The sequence below is a fragment of the Melanaphis sacchari genome, unplaced genomic scaffold (genome assembly GCF_002803265.2).
Source record: "Melanaphis sacchari strain LSU unplaced genomic scaffold, SCAv2.0 Contig0_pilon_pilon, whole genome shotgun sequence".
NCBI classification, from domain to species: domain Eukaryota; kingdom Metazoa; phylum Arthropoda; class Insecta; order Hemiptera; family Aphididae; genus Melanaphis; species Melanaphis sacchari.
Window position 1 is genome coordinate 364,228 of NW_020270366.1, and position 13,951 is coordinate 378,178.

The window sequence follows — 13,951 nt, forward strand, 5'->3', positions numbered from 1 at the left end:
CATTTATGAAAACTTCCGGAGAAAACTCTTAAATTACGTAAACAAATATTAATAATGATCATGAAGTAAATGTAAAATAAAATAACAATTAAAATAACAAATTACGTAATAAAATAATATTTATTAAAAAAATCTCTAAGTATAATTATTTACTAAATGGAAATCGATTAGATATAATTTACTACCTACATAGAAATGTTTTACTTAGGTGTCTTAATTAGTTAAATGCATAGCATACAATTTACGTACGTTTGGTCTGATAACACCTAACGAATAATTAATTTAACCAATTCTTAATTTCATCATTATGATTCATACATCACTTTTAATTTAAGATCAAATACACATTTTCAAATTATCGTGTAATAAATAGTAATTTTCCTTTTTATTATTCAGGTAAGTACAATTTCATGGAATTTATCAATACTTACAAATTATCGAATATTAGATGAAACACATTTATATACGTTACCTAAATAGTATTTTAATTCGTAAGAACTGTCGCAATAACAGAATATGTATCTGTTTTTTTTCCACAAATTTTCATGTTATTTATTTGTTAAAAAAAAGTTGAATAAATATAATGATTATTTAAAACGTTTACATAGATATATTTGTTATATATATATATATATATATATATATATATAATTAACTTTAAAAATACTTCTCTTTTTTTCTACTTTTTGTATAATTTTGTGATAGTCCGGATTCTGGACACTCCATATACCTACCGCTCAGTCTGGATAATTGATAATTATATAATTCAAGGATTCTTTACATTTTGAAAAAATGTAAAGATAAAAGTTTTAAATAGTAAGTTTCCATTATACGATTCCAAAAATGTTCCTTAATATATATACACATAGAAATCTATATAGAAATAATTTGACTTAATTATGATAATAATGTTTTTAAATACAGCCAATAAGTAAATATTTCAGAATCTAGATTTATCAGAGACTTAGGTTGTAAATTAAATACACTGAAAATTTTATCAAATTTCAGAAAAAATATTTAACTTATTCTTTTGAACAAAAAAAACATTTAATTTATAGTTATTTTATAGCTAAAGAAAAAATTTACCTATTTACATAGATGATTAAATTAGTAAGAATTAGATATTAGATTTTAAATTAAATATTTTCTAATAATCTCAAAAAATCCACAACTAAATCAAAAAACCGTAGTTTTCAATAACTATTTTATATTTAGTTATATTTACTAATCATAAAATCATGAAAAGATATTTTTTGTAAATACATAAATGGGGTGTAAAATTTTTAAGAATGAAAAAAAAAAATGTTAAAAGTTCTACTCTACAATCTATCGCAGTCTCCAACTTATAATAATTCATTATTTGTATCGGGTCCGCAACATATTGTACTTTTTATATGACCATTGAACACTTATTTTAATAGTTCTAGTTACCAATATGTAGTAAATTTTAAACGTTTTCTATAACATAATAATATAAAATATCCAACTTATTATACTTACTAATCAATATTGACTTTAAGTTATTAGTTTATTACACTTAAAACATATAATATCACTAACGATATACAGTAGATAAATTCCCAAAACAAAAATAACCCCAAGATTTTCTTTTATTTTAAATTTATGTCTTATAAAATTTGAAGATAATAATATTATTAATCTCTTCATATATCTTTCGATTAAACATCATGACATTATTGATATGAACTCTATGCATGATAACTTCACACGTTCGATTACATTTTTTCAATAACAAAATTGTTATTAACACTTTTTTAAGGAAGTAAAAATTCACAAAAATGGTCACACACTAGATCTTTTGGTTATTGATTGTAATTAAACAGATTTATATTAATAGATAATTTTAATGTTTTTAAATTAGATCTAGTTTTAACAAAAAATGTGAACGTCACTTTTAGAAATACCCAATAAATAGTTTATTATACAAAGTAGTTATTTATGTACATATAATTATGAATTTAATAGATTTTTAATGTTAATGAGAGTATAAAATATAATTAAAATATAATTATATTATTATTTGTAATAGTATATGTATATAATATATTTATCAATAATTTCGTTTACATTTTTGTCTCGATTTCACAAAAATGAAGAATACTACCTATATTACTGTGGCCTTAATAATGACATATTTCGTGACCTTCTCATAAACTATATTATGTATATATTTTATTTTATTTTAAAACTGTATATAGCACCTTCAGGGATAATGGTATAATTTTTTTTTCTATTCTTTGTTTTAAATTTAATAATTTATATAAGTTTTATACAATAAGCAGAATAAGCTTAAATGATAATGAATAAAATTTGATAAAAAAGTCACCCACTGATGACACACTTAATAAAATAGAAATATTTTTGCTCTTTTTGACTTATATATGCATGTAAGATAACAATTTTTTCTCTTCAAACTACTCTTGATATTTTAGTATTATTCGAAAAATATTAATTATTAAATTGAAATATTTCATTTTAACTTTTATTATTTTTCATAAATGCACGATGAAAAAAAAAATTAAATATTTGGATTAATGATTATCTAACTATTGCCAATTGAAACATTTGAATTTATTTAGTTTTCTATTTTACTACTGTAAAAATGTTGACAAAAATTCTTAAAATTGAATACAAAATTTCGTACAATATTTTATTATATTATAACAACTTAAAAATACAGTTCTGCATATTTCTTTTTTTTAAAAGCGGTCAATGTTAAAATCTTGACGAAATTCGTCAAAACTACTTACATTTTAAAATTATTTTTTAGTTAAAAATTTCATAAATTTAAAATTTTCAAAATAAAGAGTTAGACATTTAATTTAAGGGTCCTCATAAGTTTTTCTTACATCAACTTAAAAATATATAATAAAATTTAGAATACATTATTGTATATGACAGAGCATTTTTGCTACAAAAACATCGACTGTATACTATATCGAAAAACCATCGAACCGTAGTCACTAGGTACTATTAAAACGATTTGCATCGCATTTTTCTGCATTATATTTAAAAATATTTTATGTTTCATAATATTATCGTAAATAACTATTAATCAATTCTCGAATAAACATATTTTTCCTACTATAATGTATGTATTTTATTTTTATTAAACGTATACATTCAAGTATGACAATATAAAGGTCAATGATAAAAATATGGGTTATGAGATATGGAATCAATGCGGTAATTATAGTTAATTTTATCAAAATTGCTTACACCAATGCAATCACATTAAGCGGAAACCACTGTATTATTACCATTTTTTTTTTTTATATATATATATTAAAGTTAAAGTCTATTTATTTAATTTATAAATATACACGATCTTTACTTATTAGCATAATAAGTATATGTAATGATAGAAAGAAGAATATACGTGCTTATTAGGAATAAGAAGTCACTTTATATTAGCAGGGCCTGATAGACTAATAGGCTGAGTAAGTTACAGCTTAGGCGCCAATCAGCCAATGTTAAATTAAGGACGCCACAAAATATTTTTATTATGAATTAAGAATGTTTCCATAATATACACTTCAATTAAAGGTAAAATTATTTTTTTTAATTATCCTAATGTATCAGAATTCAGCCCATAATATTTTTAAATGTTCATTATTAATCTTATATGGAATATGAAGAAAAATAATAAATATAATTTAAAATTAAATATTTGCGATAACGTTTTATAACATCTGGGTCGTAATAATCGTGTTTTATCGTAGCTAATGTTGGGTGTTTTTGGTTTTACCATGGTGATAGATTAAAATGAAGGCCCTTGCACTTTTGTTTATTGAAATTGAATTCATGAAAAATATTTCTTTCGACGAAATAGTGGAGTCTTTTGCAACGTTAAAATCAAGGTAAAAAAACTTTTTTGTATATAAAAATGTAGTGTAAAACAAAAACTTAATTTTTTAATGAATAATAATCAGTTATTCAATCATAAATTTTAAAATTTCAAATGCATTTGTATATTATTTTATCAAATATAAAAAAACATTTTATTTTAAACAAAAAACTTGATGTTTATACGTTTTCTATAGCCCTCATCTTACCCTCTTCCCAGATTCTTCGAAAAAGCGCCATATCAACCCTAATCTACTGGTAACCAATTCTTTAATCAGGCTCTGAACACATATCCCTGGTAATAACTAATTACAATAATTAAAATTGTGCATATATTATTTATTTATTTATATGGCTGATAATTTCCAGAAATAATAAATATTAACCACTAAAACATTTATTTTTTTATGTTTGTTTACATTCTATTCCGTTGTCCAGCACTACGCTATAGAAATAATCATCAAAATGCATGTGATTGTTTTTTCTGTTTTTAATTCCGATTTCAATCACAGTTTTTCATAATTCGTTGTCTGTATTTTCGTCGATGGTAATTTTCATTTATATATACGTTACATATAAAATACATATGTTTTACTAACAGTAAAATCCATTGTATCGTGTTCGTCGCCATCTCCTTAAAGGTGAGCAAAAATAATTTTTATTTTATTTTGAAAAACAAGGATAATTCTAAATTAATTATGATAATATTGGTACATTGTGCAGTGGCAGCGTTAGGGACGTGCCAGGTAGGACCATGGCCCTAACTGAAAATGCCTGTCCCTACCACTGGCCTAATCATAGACATAATAATATTCTCATTTTTCAAAAGCAAAAAATAATGGTATTTGTATCTAGTTCACTGTACGGTTTGTATGTAATTTAAATTATTCTAAAATATTATATTGTACAATTTTTAAAAATTACGTAATATTATTTTTCTAATTACATACGTTTTATATATATTTTGTAATTTTTTGTTAAAATCTCATTTTTTGTGGCCCTACCTTATAATTGTTGGCCTCACATTGACCCTACCTAGAAAAAAATCCTGGCGCCGCCACTAACATCTTGTCACACACTCAGTCATCGCGAATCTATCGATAAATAAGTGCTTTCGACCCGTCCCATATACAAGTCAGTAGTCACTCACCCTAAAGCCTGTATGTTTATTTTTTCGTTTCTGACACATCTTCGTCGTCACGCCTAGCTTTCTATTCCTGATAAAACCACGATTTCTGTATTCAGTTTCTCTTTCGTATCTTTAGATCCTAGACCGTCGCATTTATTGTCTTGTGTTACGTACTCACGTCATTTGTTGCAGTTCGACAAAAACTTCAAGTAAAATGTCTCTGAGAACCATTCAAAAAAGCATACAGTCATTTGGCAACATCAAAAAAATCACCTCGTCCATGAAACTTGTGTCGGCTGCCAAACTGGCAAAGACCGAGCGTCTCCTGAAAGACGTACGTCCATTTGGTCATGGCACGCTATCATTTTATAAGCAGTATACACATATTAATATGCTGGATCACATTGAAAATCATCTCATATTTGCCATTACGTCAGATCGAGGTCTGTGTGGTGGTATACATACGGCTGTTGTGAACAAAGTTAAACAAGAACTAAACAGGCCTGATCAGAAATTTGCAAAAGTCGTGTGTATAGGACAAAAATCAGAAGAACTTTTAACTAAATCGCATAAATCTAATATTTTATTTACAGTTTCTAAGATAGGAAAAGATAATCCCACATTTCTAGAAGTTTCAAAAATATTCAATGAATGTAATTACTCCGAATTTATTGCTTGTCAAATATTTTACAACCGGGTTGTTACTAAAGGCACATCACAAGTTGATTGGATTTCCATTTATAACACAGATTTCCTTCTTACGGTTGCTCATATTGCTAGCTTAGACGAAATAGATGAAGAAAGTATGAGAAGTTACATTGAATTTTCTACTGTTTCGCTTTTGTTTTTTGCCATGGTAGAAAACACCTTGTGTGAACATTCTGCTCGTATGATAGCTATGGATTCTGCATCTAAAAATGTTAAATCGCTGAATGAAAAATTATCCTTGGAGTATAACCGCAAAAGACAATTTAAAATTACATCAGATCTTATTGATATTGTTTCTGGAAGTCAAGTTATAACTGGAAAATAGATAATTTTATAAAAAAAAAATAGTATTAAAAATAGAGCACCAGCCCACTCATCCCAATGCTCTCTTACTCATCCCGTGCTGTCTTGCTCATCCTCACTATCGGCTCTCAATCTGCCGCCGCCCAGACCCTCTTACTAAACTCTGCATCACTCCTCAGCCACCACCCCCACCACGCCCACACATACGTCACATACGTAAGCAGCTTAAGTTATCACAAATGTTTTATCAGTTATCAGTTTTTTATCGCGCGCAAATGATAACATACATATCACATACGTGATATTATTTCGTTACCGTATACTAAGACGAATATTATAAAAATAAATTTTTTAACAACGTATAGTTCCCTCTTATACTTGGAAAAATAATACACAAAAATGTATATAAAGTATAGAAAACCCATTGATACTGGAATGACATTAGCATTGTCACACAACCAGGTAGGTCTATACCCAAAGAATCTACTTCCAATTAGTAAAATGGCAATTTCTATTGATTCTTAATAGGGTAGAGGGGTAGACATCTACTAACAAGGATATGTAAAAAAAACTTAATTGATACTTTATATATTTATTATTTATATTTATATTAAGCAGCATAATTAATTCGCATATAAATGATACATTCACTTTCACCATATAATACTTTAACTTGAGAGAGACTCTTGACCGAAAGAGACATCAGTCGTCGTTTAGTGTTTCTCCAGCCTTATACTTCAGTACACCATAACTGCTTGCTTGATTCGTGTTTAAAACGTTTTTATATTGTTTTTATCATTATTTAAGTATACCTTGTGTTTAATTTTTAAACATCGCGTAAGTTATTTATTTACAACGATGTCTGGTTCGGTTGAGAGAACGGCTGGAGTGTACGAGAAGAAGTTTATATACGCGCCACCGACTCCGTCTAAAGAACTCATTGACTGCGATAATTTCATAATCGACTTTGCTGGTCGTAAATTTTTGAACATAAGACTTAATCCAAGAGATAAATTTAACACAGTCATGTAAATAATCATTAATCACTTCATCCCGATATTTAAATTTTTCACCAAATTTTTACAACGTATATTCGCGCTAATGGGAAATTTATTTTCCTACATATTGGACCAACCACTACAATACAAAAAAAACCTTATTTCTGAAAACAGAAATTATTTCGTTGACTAGTATAGTTTATCAAGGGTACAATATGCTTGTCATTGAGTCCAAAAAACAAGACGGATGTCGCATATTGCTAAATCGCTCGGATTTGGTGCAACTTCAATATATAGAATGGTCAATTCACGAAACAATTGCACAATAGTCGACCATCATACAATCACTAGTCTAAAAACAGTTTATAATGCTCGATTATTATATAGAGTCTATATTATAGACCGAGAATTTACTTAAGTTGAAACACCACCAAAAAACATAGATTAAATGAAAATGTTTATTAAAAATTTGTGTGTTGATCAAATTGTTGGATCCTTTCCTAAAGAAAATGTAAATCTCATTAAGTCAACTCAAAATGTTTGCAACAAGCCAATTAGCCGAACAATGGTCACAACTATGGAGCAAAGAAGAAAACTCGCCAGAGGTAAATCTTTAATTTATATCACTTGTAAAAATGTTTATTTAATTTTAATTTTTAGTTAATTGTCGACATCATACCACAGCCGTCACCACCCAGATATTCGAACATGTCTCCGTTTCACTCATATTATGATGATGAAGACCCTTTACAGTCACGGATAATTTAAAACTTATATATTGAAATAATTTAAGTATTAATAACTATAATTTTATGGGGAGCTAACAAAGAAAGAGGCATAAGAGAATATTTTTCAAAATTCTCCAAAATGAATCCCACACAGGTAATATGCTCACGAATTCGGGAAACAAAACCAAAGATAATATTTATAATAAATATATATTGCTAATTTATAATTATTTTGTATAGCTTATTGATGAGAGCGATAGTTTTAGCAGCAGTCTACAGCTATCTTCACAATCTATTTTCGGCTTCACAGGTGACAAGTCCACGAAAAAATTTGCTCAGCAGAACGCAAAACTTGAACTCTTTTCATTGTAATATATATATATATATATTTTTTTTTTGCTAAGTTCATATTGACAAATTATTTTGTATAGGTTGATAATGAGAACAACGAACATATTATGGTGATATGTGAGATTGTGCGCAACGTGCACCATGGAATACTTCATCTGAATATTTAATAAACTCTTGCAGTTGATGAGAATGACGGCCCGATCAGTTTAAAAAGAAATTTTATTAATTTTAGTACGGAATAAGTAATGTAAACTATTTAAATAATATTTGTGAAATAATTTTGTATAAAATAAAAATAATATAATCGTGATATTTAAAAAATGTATTTTCGTTTTTTAATATTAAATCTTACAATAAATATTTACAAGGCTTACAATTTTCTAACATCACCACTAAACAGGTTATATACTTATATGTAATAATTTTATCGTGTAATATTAAACAATAAGCTGCAGTCTTTTCTGGAATAACTGTATCCGTTTCAAATTCTATTCGTAGGTCTATGGACTATGGTTGACGATTTAACGTTATCATTCTGATACGAAAAATCGACAACGACGATTGAAACATAATTATGAAAAATATTATGCTTTGATAATAATGGTTCCCAAAAATCTCTCTCGTAATACGATTTTTATTGACAATTCCTATGGCATAGAAGGTATATTCACAGATGATGAATATTTGTATAGTGCTAAACCATAGGAAATCTGACGACGTGATGTTATAAAAGTAAAATATTTAAGTAGATAAGTAGTCCGTATTCTATATTTTACAATAATTCCTATTTTTAATAGCTAGGTATATACGAATAATATATTATAATTAGTAATATACGCAATATATTATAGAGATAAGACAATTTTACATTAAAATTACATTTTAAAGTGTCTGATCATTGTGATGCACTCTGCAATGGCGTATTTATGGGGGGGGGATCAAAGGGATAAATACCCCATAGACTGTATACACACAAATAATTATAGCCATCATATTATTTAAAAAATTATTATTAGTTTTTCTTTTTTTATCAATAATTGATTAAATTTGCAAGAATTTTAAAATATTATAATATATTGTACCTACAATATTTTCATTGGTATCTTCATTTATAAAGTCATATTCCCCCCATGACAAAAACCTAAATAGGCCACTGGCACTCTGTATAGGGTATTGCTTATACTGCTTATAGTTTGATAATATTAATATAGGTTATTTTGGTTCTATTAACCGATTCCACAGAACTTATTTTTTTTTTAATTTTCCTTTATAATCATACTTAAAAATTCAATAAAAATAACATAAATTGTAGTTATTGTACATATATATATCATTTCGAAAAAATAGAGAGAGAAAAATTGTATTTATTGCCGAGTTCGTTGTGCTTGGACATTTAATAATTTTTTTCAATTATAAGTTAATTACGCTTATAAAATATGGCGTGTTTCTTAAAATTTCGAAAAAGTTAGTTTTTACTGTCGAGTAAAATGTATCTTAATTATGAAGAGAGTATGCTGGTAATACCTTTTATTGGCCATCTCGATGAATTTTTCATTTTACGGGGTAAAAAGTGAACATTTCAAAACAATAAGCTTGCATGTTAACAGGCAAAACGTATAATTTATTCGTAAAAAAAAATTATTAATTAATTTTTTCTATGATAGTGCTGGAAAAAGTTTCGTCATCAGCTGTTGATGGCTATTTTAATAATAAACGTACTATTTTGATGAAGAATATTTTTTCAATATCGTAAAAATTCAAACTTTAAACGTTCATAAAAAATCAACGTTATTTATTTCTGGTAATTTTTTTTCCTGTTACAGGTAGAAACACTTTTGAAGATCCTTGTACTAAATTTTCAAACATTATAACCTAATTAAAAAATGTTTATTGACAGTTTATAGTTTATATCTTAAAGTGTACTCTCAACTATATATAGCAGTTACTACACTGTATAGGGAGATCGTCTTTCAGATATATAAAATATTTTGGTTTTGGAAAATAGCTGTACTCGTGAAAGTCATAATTATTGTGTAAAGGAAAAAAAAAATGTATTAAGCGAGTGTACCCACACATTATTCAAGCAATTAATGTTTACGTTTGCACGCGCCCATATTGCGTGCGTAATTTAAAACGGTGTCGTTTCGGTGGCGTTGCGTTTCGAGCGCTGTGATATCGTTGTAATGTCGTTGTTATAGGTACTACACTACGCTCCGTCAAACCGGACGCGATCACGGCCGCAGCAAGCGTGCGTCGTCGTGCAGGTGTCATCCAGGTGCAGCATCAGCGGACCGCCGTGCGGCGTGCGCGCTCATGGGCCCCTGGTACCGACACGGTCGGTTTAACCCACAGATTCCACCGGGTTAAACGCCGCCGGCCGACGCGCCGTGGCCCGCAGGGCCGACCGCCGTGGTACGCGCCGCGTTTTTCCACGACGCCGTTTCGGATCCGTTTCACCGTGCGCGCCCGACTAGGATACCATCGGCCGGACGACGACGTTCGTGTCGGCACCGGATGTGGTTTGCTTTTTGCTAGCACAACGTGTGCGTCTGTCCGCCGTGCGACGTAGCGCCGGCTATCAGGATCGCAGGAGCGTCGGCATCGGCGTTCGGGTCGTCTTGCCTCGACGCACTGTTGTAGTAGTTACTGCTGTAATGTTGTTGTTAATTAATTTATTATTGTTGTCGTTGTTGGTATAATAATTATTGTTGTTGTTGCTGTTGTTGTTGTTGTTGTTGTTGTTGTTGTGGTTGTTGTTGTTGTTATTATAATTTATCGTCGTCGTCGTCGTCGTCGTCATATTTTACGGTCATCGCAGACAAAGACAATACGACTTGGATTGTCAACCGCAGAAGCTGTATGTATGCTGTATTACTGTTTGAACGAATGAAACCGTTTAACCGTCATTAACCGCCGTTTTCACGGGAATTAGACGATTGTCAATTTTATGTACATATAAATAATATGATGATAATAAGTTTGAAATGCTTAAATAACATGTAAATGTCTCCTGTCGATAATAATGTCGGCAATAGCGCAAAACGACCGGAATACGCAGTGATAAAATTCCTATAAAAAGGCGGATATTACGACCACTTACCAACACGAGTAAGCAATTTTATTTATTATTCATATCCGGGGCTCGGAACTTATAACACTATAAAAGTTACTTTTTAGTACTCTAATGTGCACTTGAAAACAACAAATGATGTGCTACAAATAACGCTAAAAATTGGGTTGCATGCAAAACAAAATTATAAAAATAAAATTTATATTAGCATTACAATGAAATAATACGGTAAATAGCTGTGAGGTGCTCTCACTGTTCAGAGATTAGATGCCGACCTTAATGAACTATCAAGCCCTCTTTACGTCTGTATATTCGTATAAAGTGTTGATCTATGATTACAACTTACCCCTTTGATATTTCTAATCAACTATTCAGTTTTTTAATACAATAAATGAATAGATGGACGTATGCTAGAATGTTTTCGTGTCAATTGTCGTTGATACTGTTGTATCAATAGACTCCGATGACCGCGGATGACAGTATAGTAACATAATTAATTAATTATTTCTATATATTATATATTATAAAAATAAAAAAATAGTTTAATTTTTGCATACAATAGATATACCTAGGTGTAATGTTATTTGTTATTATATATATACGTATATATATATGCGTCAAACCCTGCAAGTGTTAAAGTTTTGTCTCGTTTTTGGTTGATTTTATTTTATTTTTCGTATCGTCTGCAGCTCCTAAAACTAAATATTGTATACTGCAGGTACTTAGAGTATGCTACAGCAGATTAATAAGTTAAACTAAATAAGAAAAAATAGGTACGAATTATTCTTAAATACCTATCGCTGTTCGTATGATTAAACTACATCAATAAAAATATTAATATTCTAATATTAAAATTCAATATTTACTAACCAACAACTGTCCAATTAAAATTGTTAAATTCAGACAATTCGTGTTACTGTTACAAATAATTAAATTTCGTGTCAGGTAAACGGTATCTTAATTTTTCTCAACCATAATAATTAATAGTCGGGTACTTTTCAAATTTGAATTCCCCCCTCCCCCCCCCCCAAAAAAAAAAAAAGAAAAACTATTAGCAGATGTGAACGTAAAATGTTGATTATTGATCAAAAGTGGTGTATAATATATACTAAGTAGTTCAAAATTTCAAAATAATCAGTTTTGCACTATATAATAACTTAATGCATTTATAATATTATATACCAATTAATTCAAAACTAATTTTAAATAAACAAAATGCATTGGTATTTATTTAATAACTATACTAACAAAACAAATTGAAAAGCATCAAAGATATTAATGGTGTATATATTATAAGATATTATAACTATTACTCATTAAGTAAGTATTTAGGATCTTTTTATAAGTTCTATGCATTATATCGATCGAATATAAATTACTAGGTAAATACCAACAGCTAGATAGCTTAACCAAGACAACAACATTATATTTATACATTATATTTGTATTGTATATTATGGTAAATAAATGAATGGTTTAATAAGTTATAAATATAAAGTGTATGTCCCCATATCTATTAAACTGCAGTTGATTCACATCAGTCAGTAAGTATGAGTACTTAGAATTATTCAATAATGTTTTGAAAATTAACAAATTATATAAGGTGATAATTTATAACATAGATCATATTTTATATCTTATGAATCATAGTTTTTGAATCGTTTAGTATTAATACTGATTATTATTCTAATTTTTTATTAAACCTTTTTATGGCTTTTATTTTATTTTAGATAACAGTAATATGGCCTATACATTGTCTCGAATTCTTTTGTACTTTCTCATCATTGTTAAACTGAACATGTTTAGATATTGGTTAGTAATAAACCTTTCTAATAAAAATTCAATCTGTGGTTTTATACTACAAACCTGAACATTGAAACCACGGCAATATTAAATAGATTTTAGCAAAAAAGAAACGTTAAACCATTATTATAGATGAATAAGTATTAAAATATATTAAACTAGACAATAGTCCATTAAAAAATGGTTTTTAAATATTACAGAACCGAGTAAATTCCAAACATGTAAAAAAAATTATTATAATAAAATTAGTAATACGTGATAGATAGTGAGTTTCACCAACTTAAGTATATAGTGACACAAAACCAAATTCATTATACACCAGAAAAACGTTTTTTAAGTATAATGATTATACTGGGCTACAATATGATTTAATATAATAACATAACAACCATTTTTCGACATGATTGAACAAATTTGTCGAAATATCAAAGCCCAAAGGTAAAAGAATCGAGGAAAAAATATACTGCGATGTTGCCATACACCAAAACAATCCAACCTACTACAAGTGCAAAAGTAACTAGCTGGTCAACTTCTAGCCTTGTATAAAGGCACAGTATGCCAGACTGCACAGATTTAGATAGTATTATACATGTATATGGAACGCCATGTTTATTAAAATGTAATAAATGTTTACATGAATATTTTGTGTTAGCCATAGATATTGTTATAATTAAATATTTATTAATTAATAAGCAATTTTATTTTACTCTCATTATAATTATTAGCCTGTCGATATTATGCAGTGTATAAAGATAAACGGCGATTTTCAGTCACCAACGCGCAATTAACGGGGAGATTGGCCTGTAAAACGAACATCGTAGCCTCTAAGCCACCGCCGTGACTGTATTGTGCTCAATCATGTCAACAAATATCGGATATGTGGCAACCTTGTCTTAAATATTTTATGCTTAATAGTGTTATAAGAAAAATGTATGTATAATCGTGCTATATCAGGCTATATTGATTCATTTTTTACTCAACACAATATTTTCAT

General features: G+C 28.4%; 1 protein-coding gene across 1 annotated transcript; it reads left to right on the forward strand.

Moving 5' to 3' along the window:
* Window positions 1-5,201: 5,201 nt before the first annotated feature.
* Window positions 5,202-6,029, forward strand: LOC112600465 (ATP synthase subunit gamma, mitochondrial-like). Its single transcript, XM_025347700.1, has one exon. It carries the CDS (start codon window positions 5,211-5,213, stop codon window positions 6,027-6,029), a length of 819 nt encoding a protein of 272 aa, XP_025203485.1. The 5' UTR covers window positions 5,202-5,210.
* The last annotated feature ends 7,922 nt before the right edge of the window (window positions 6,030-13,951 follow it).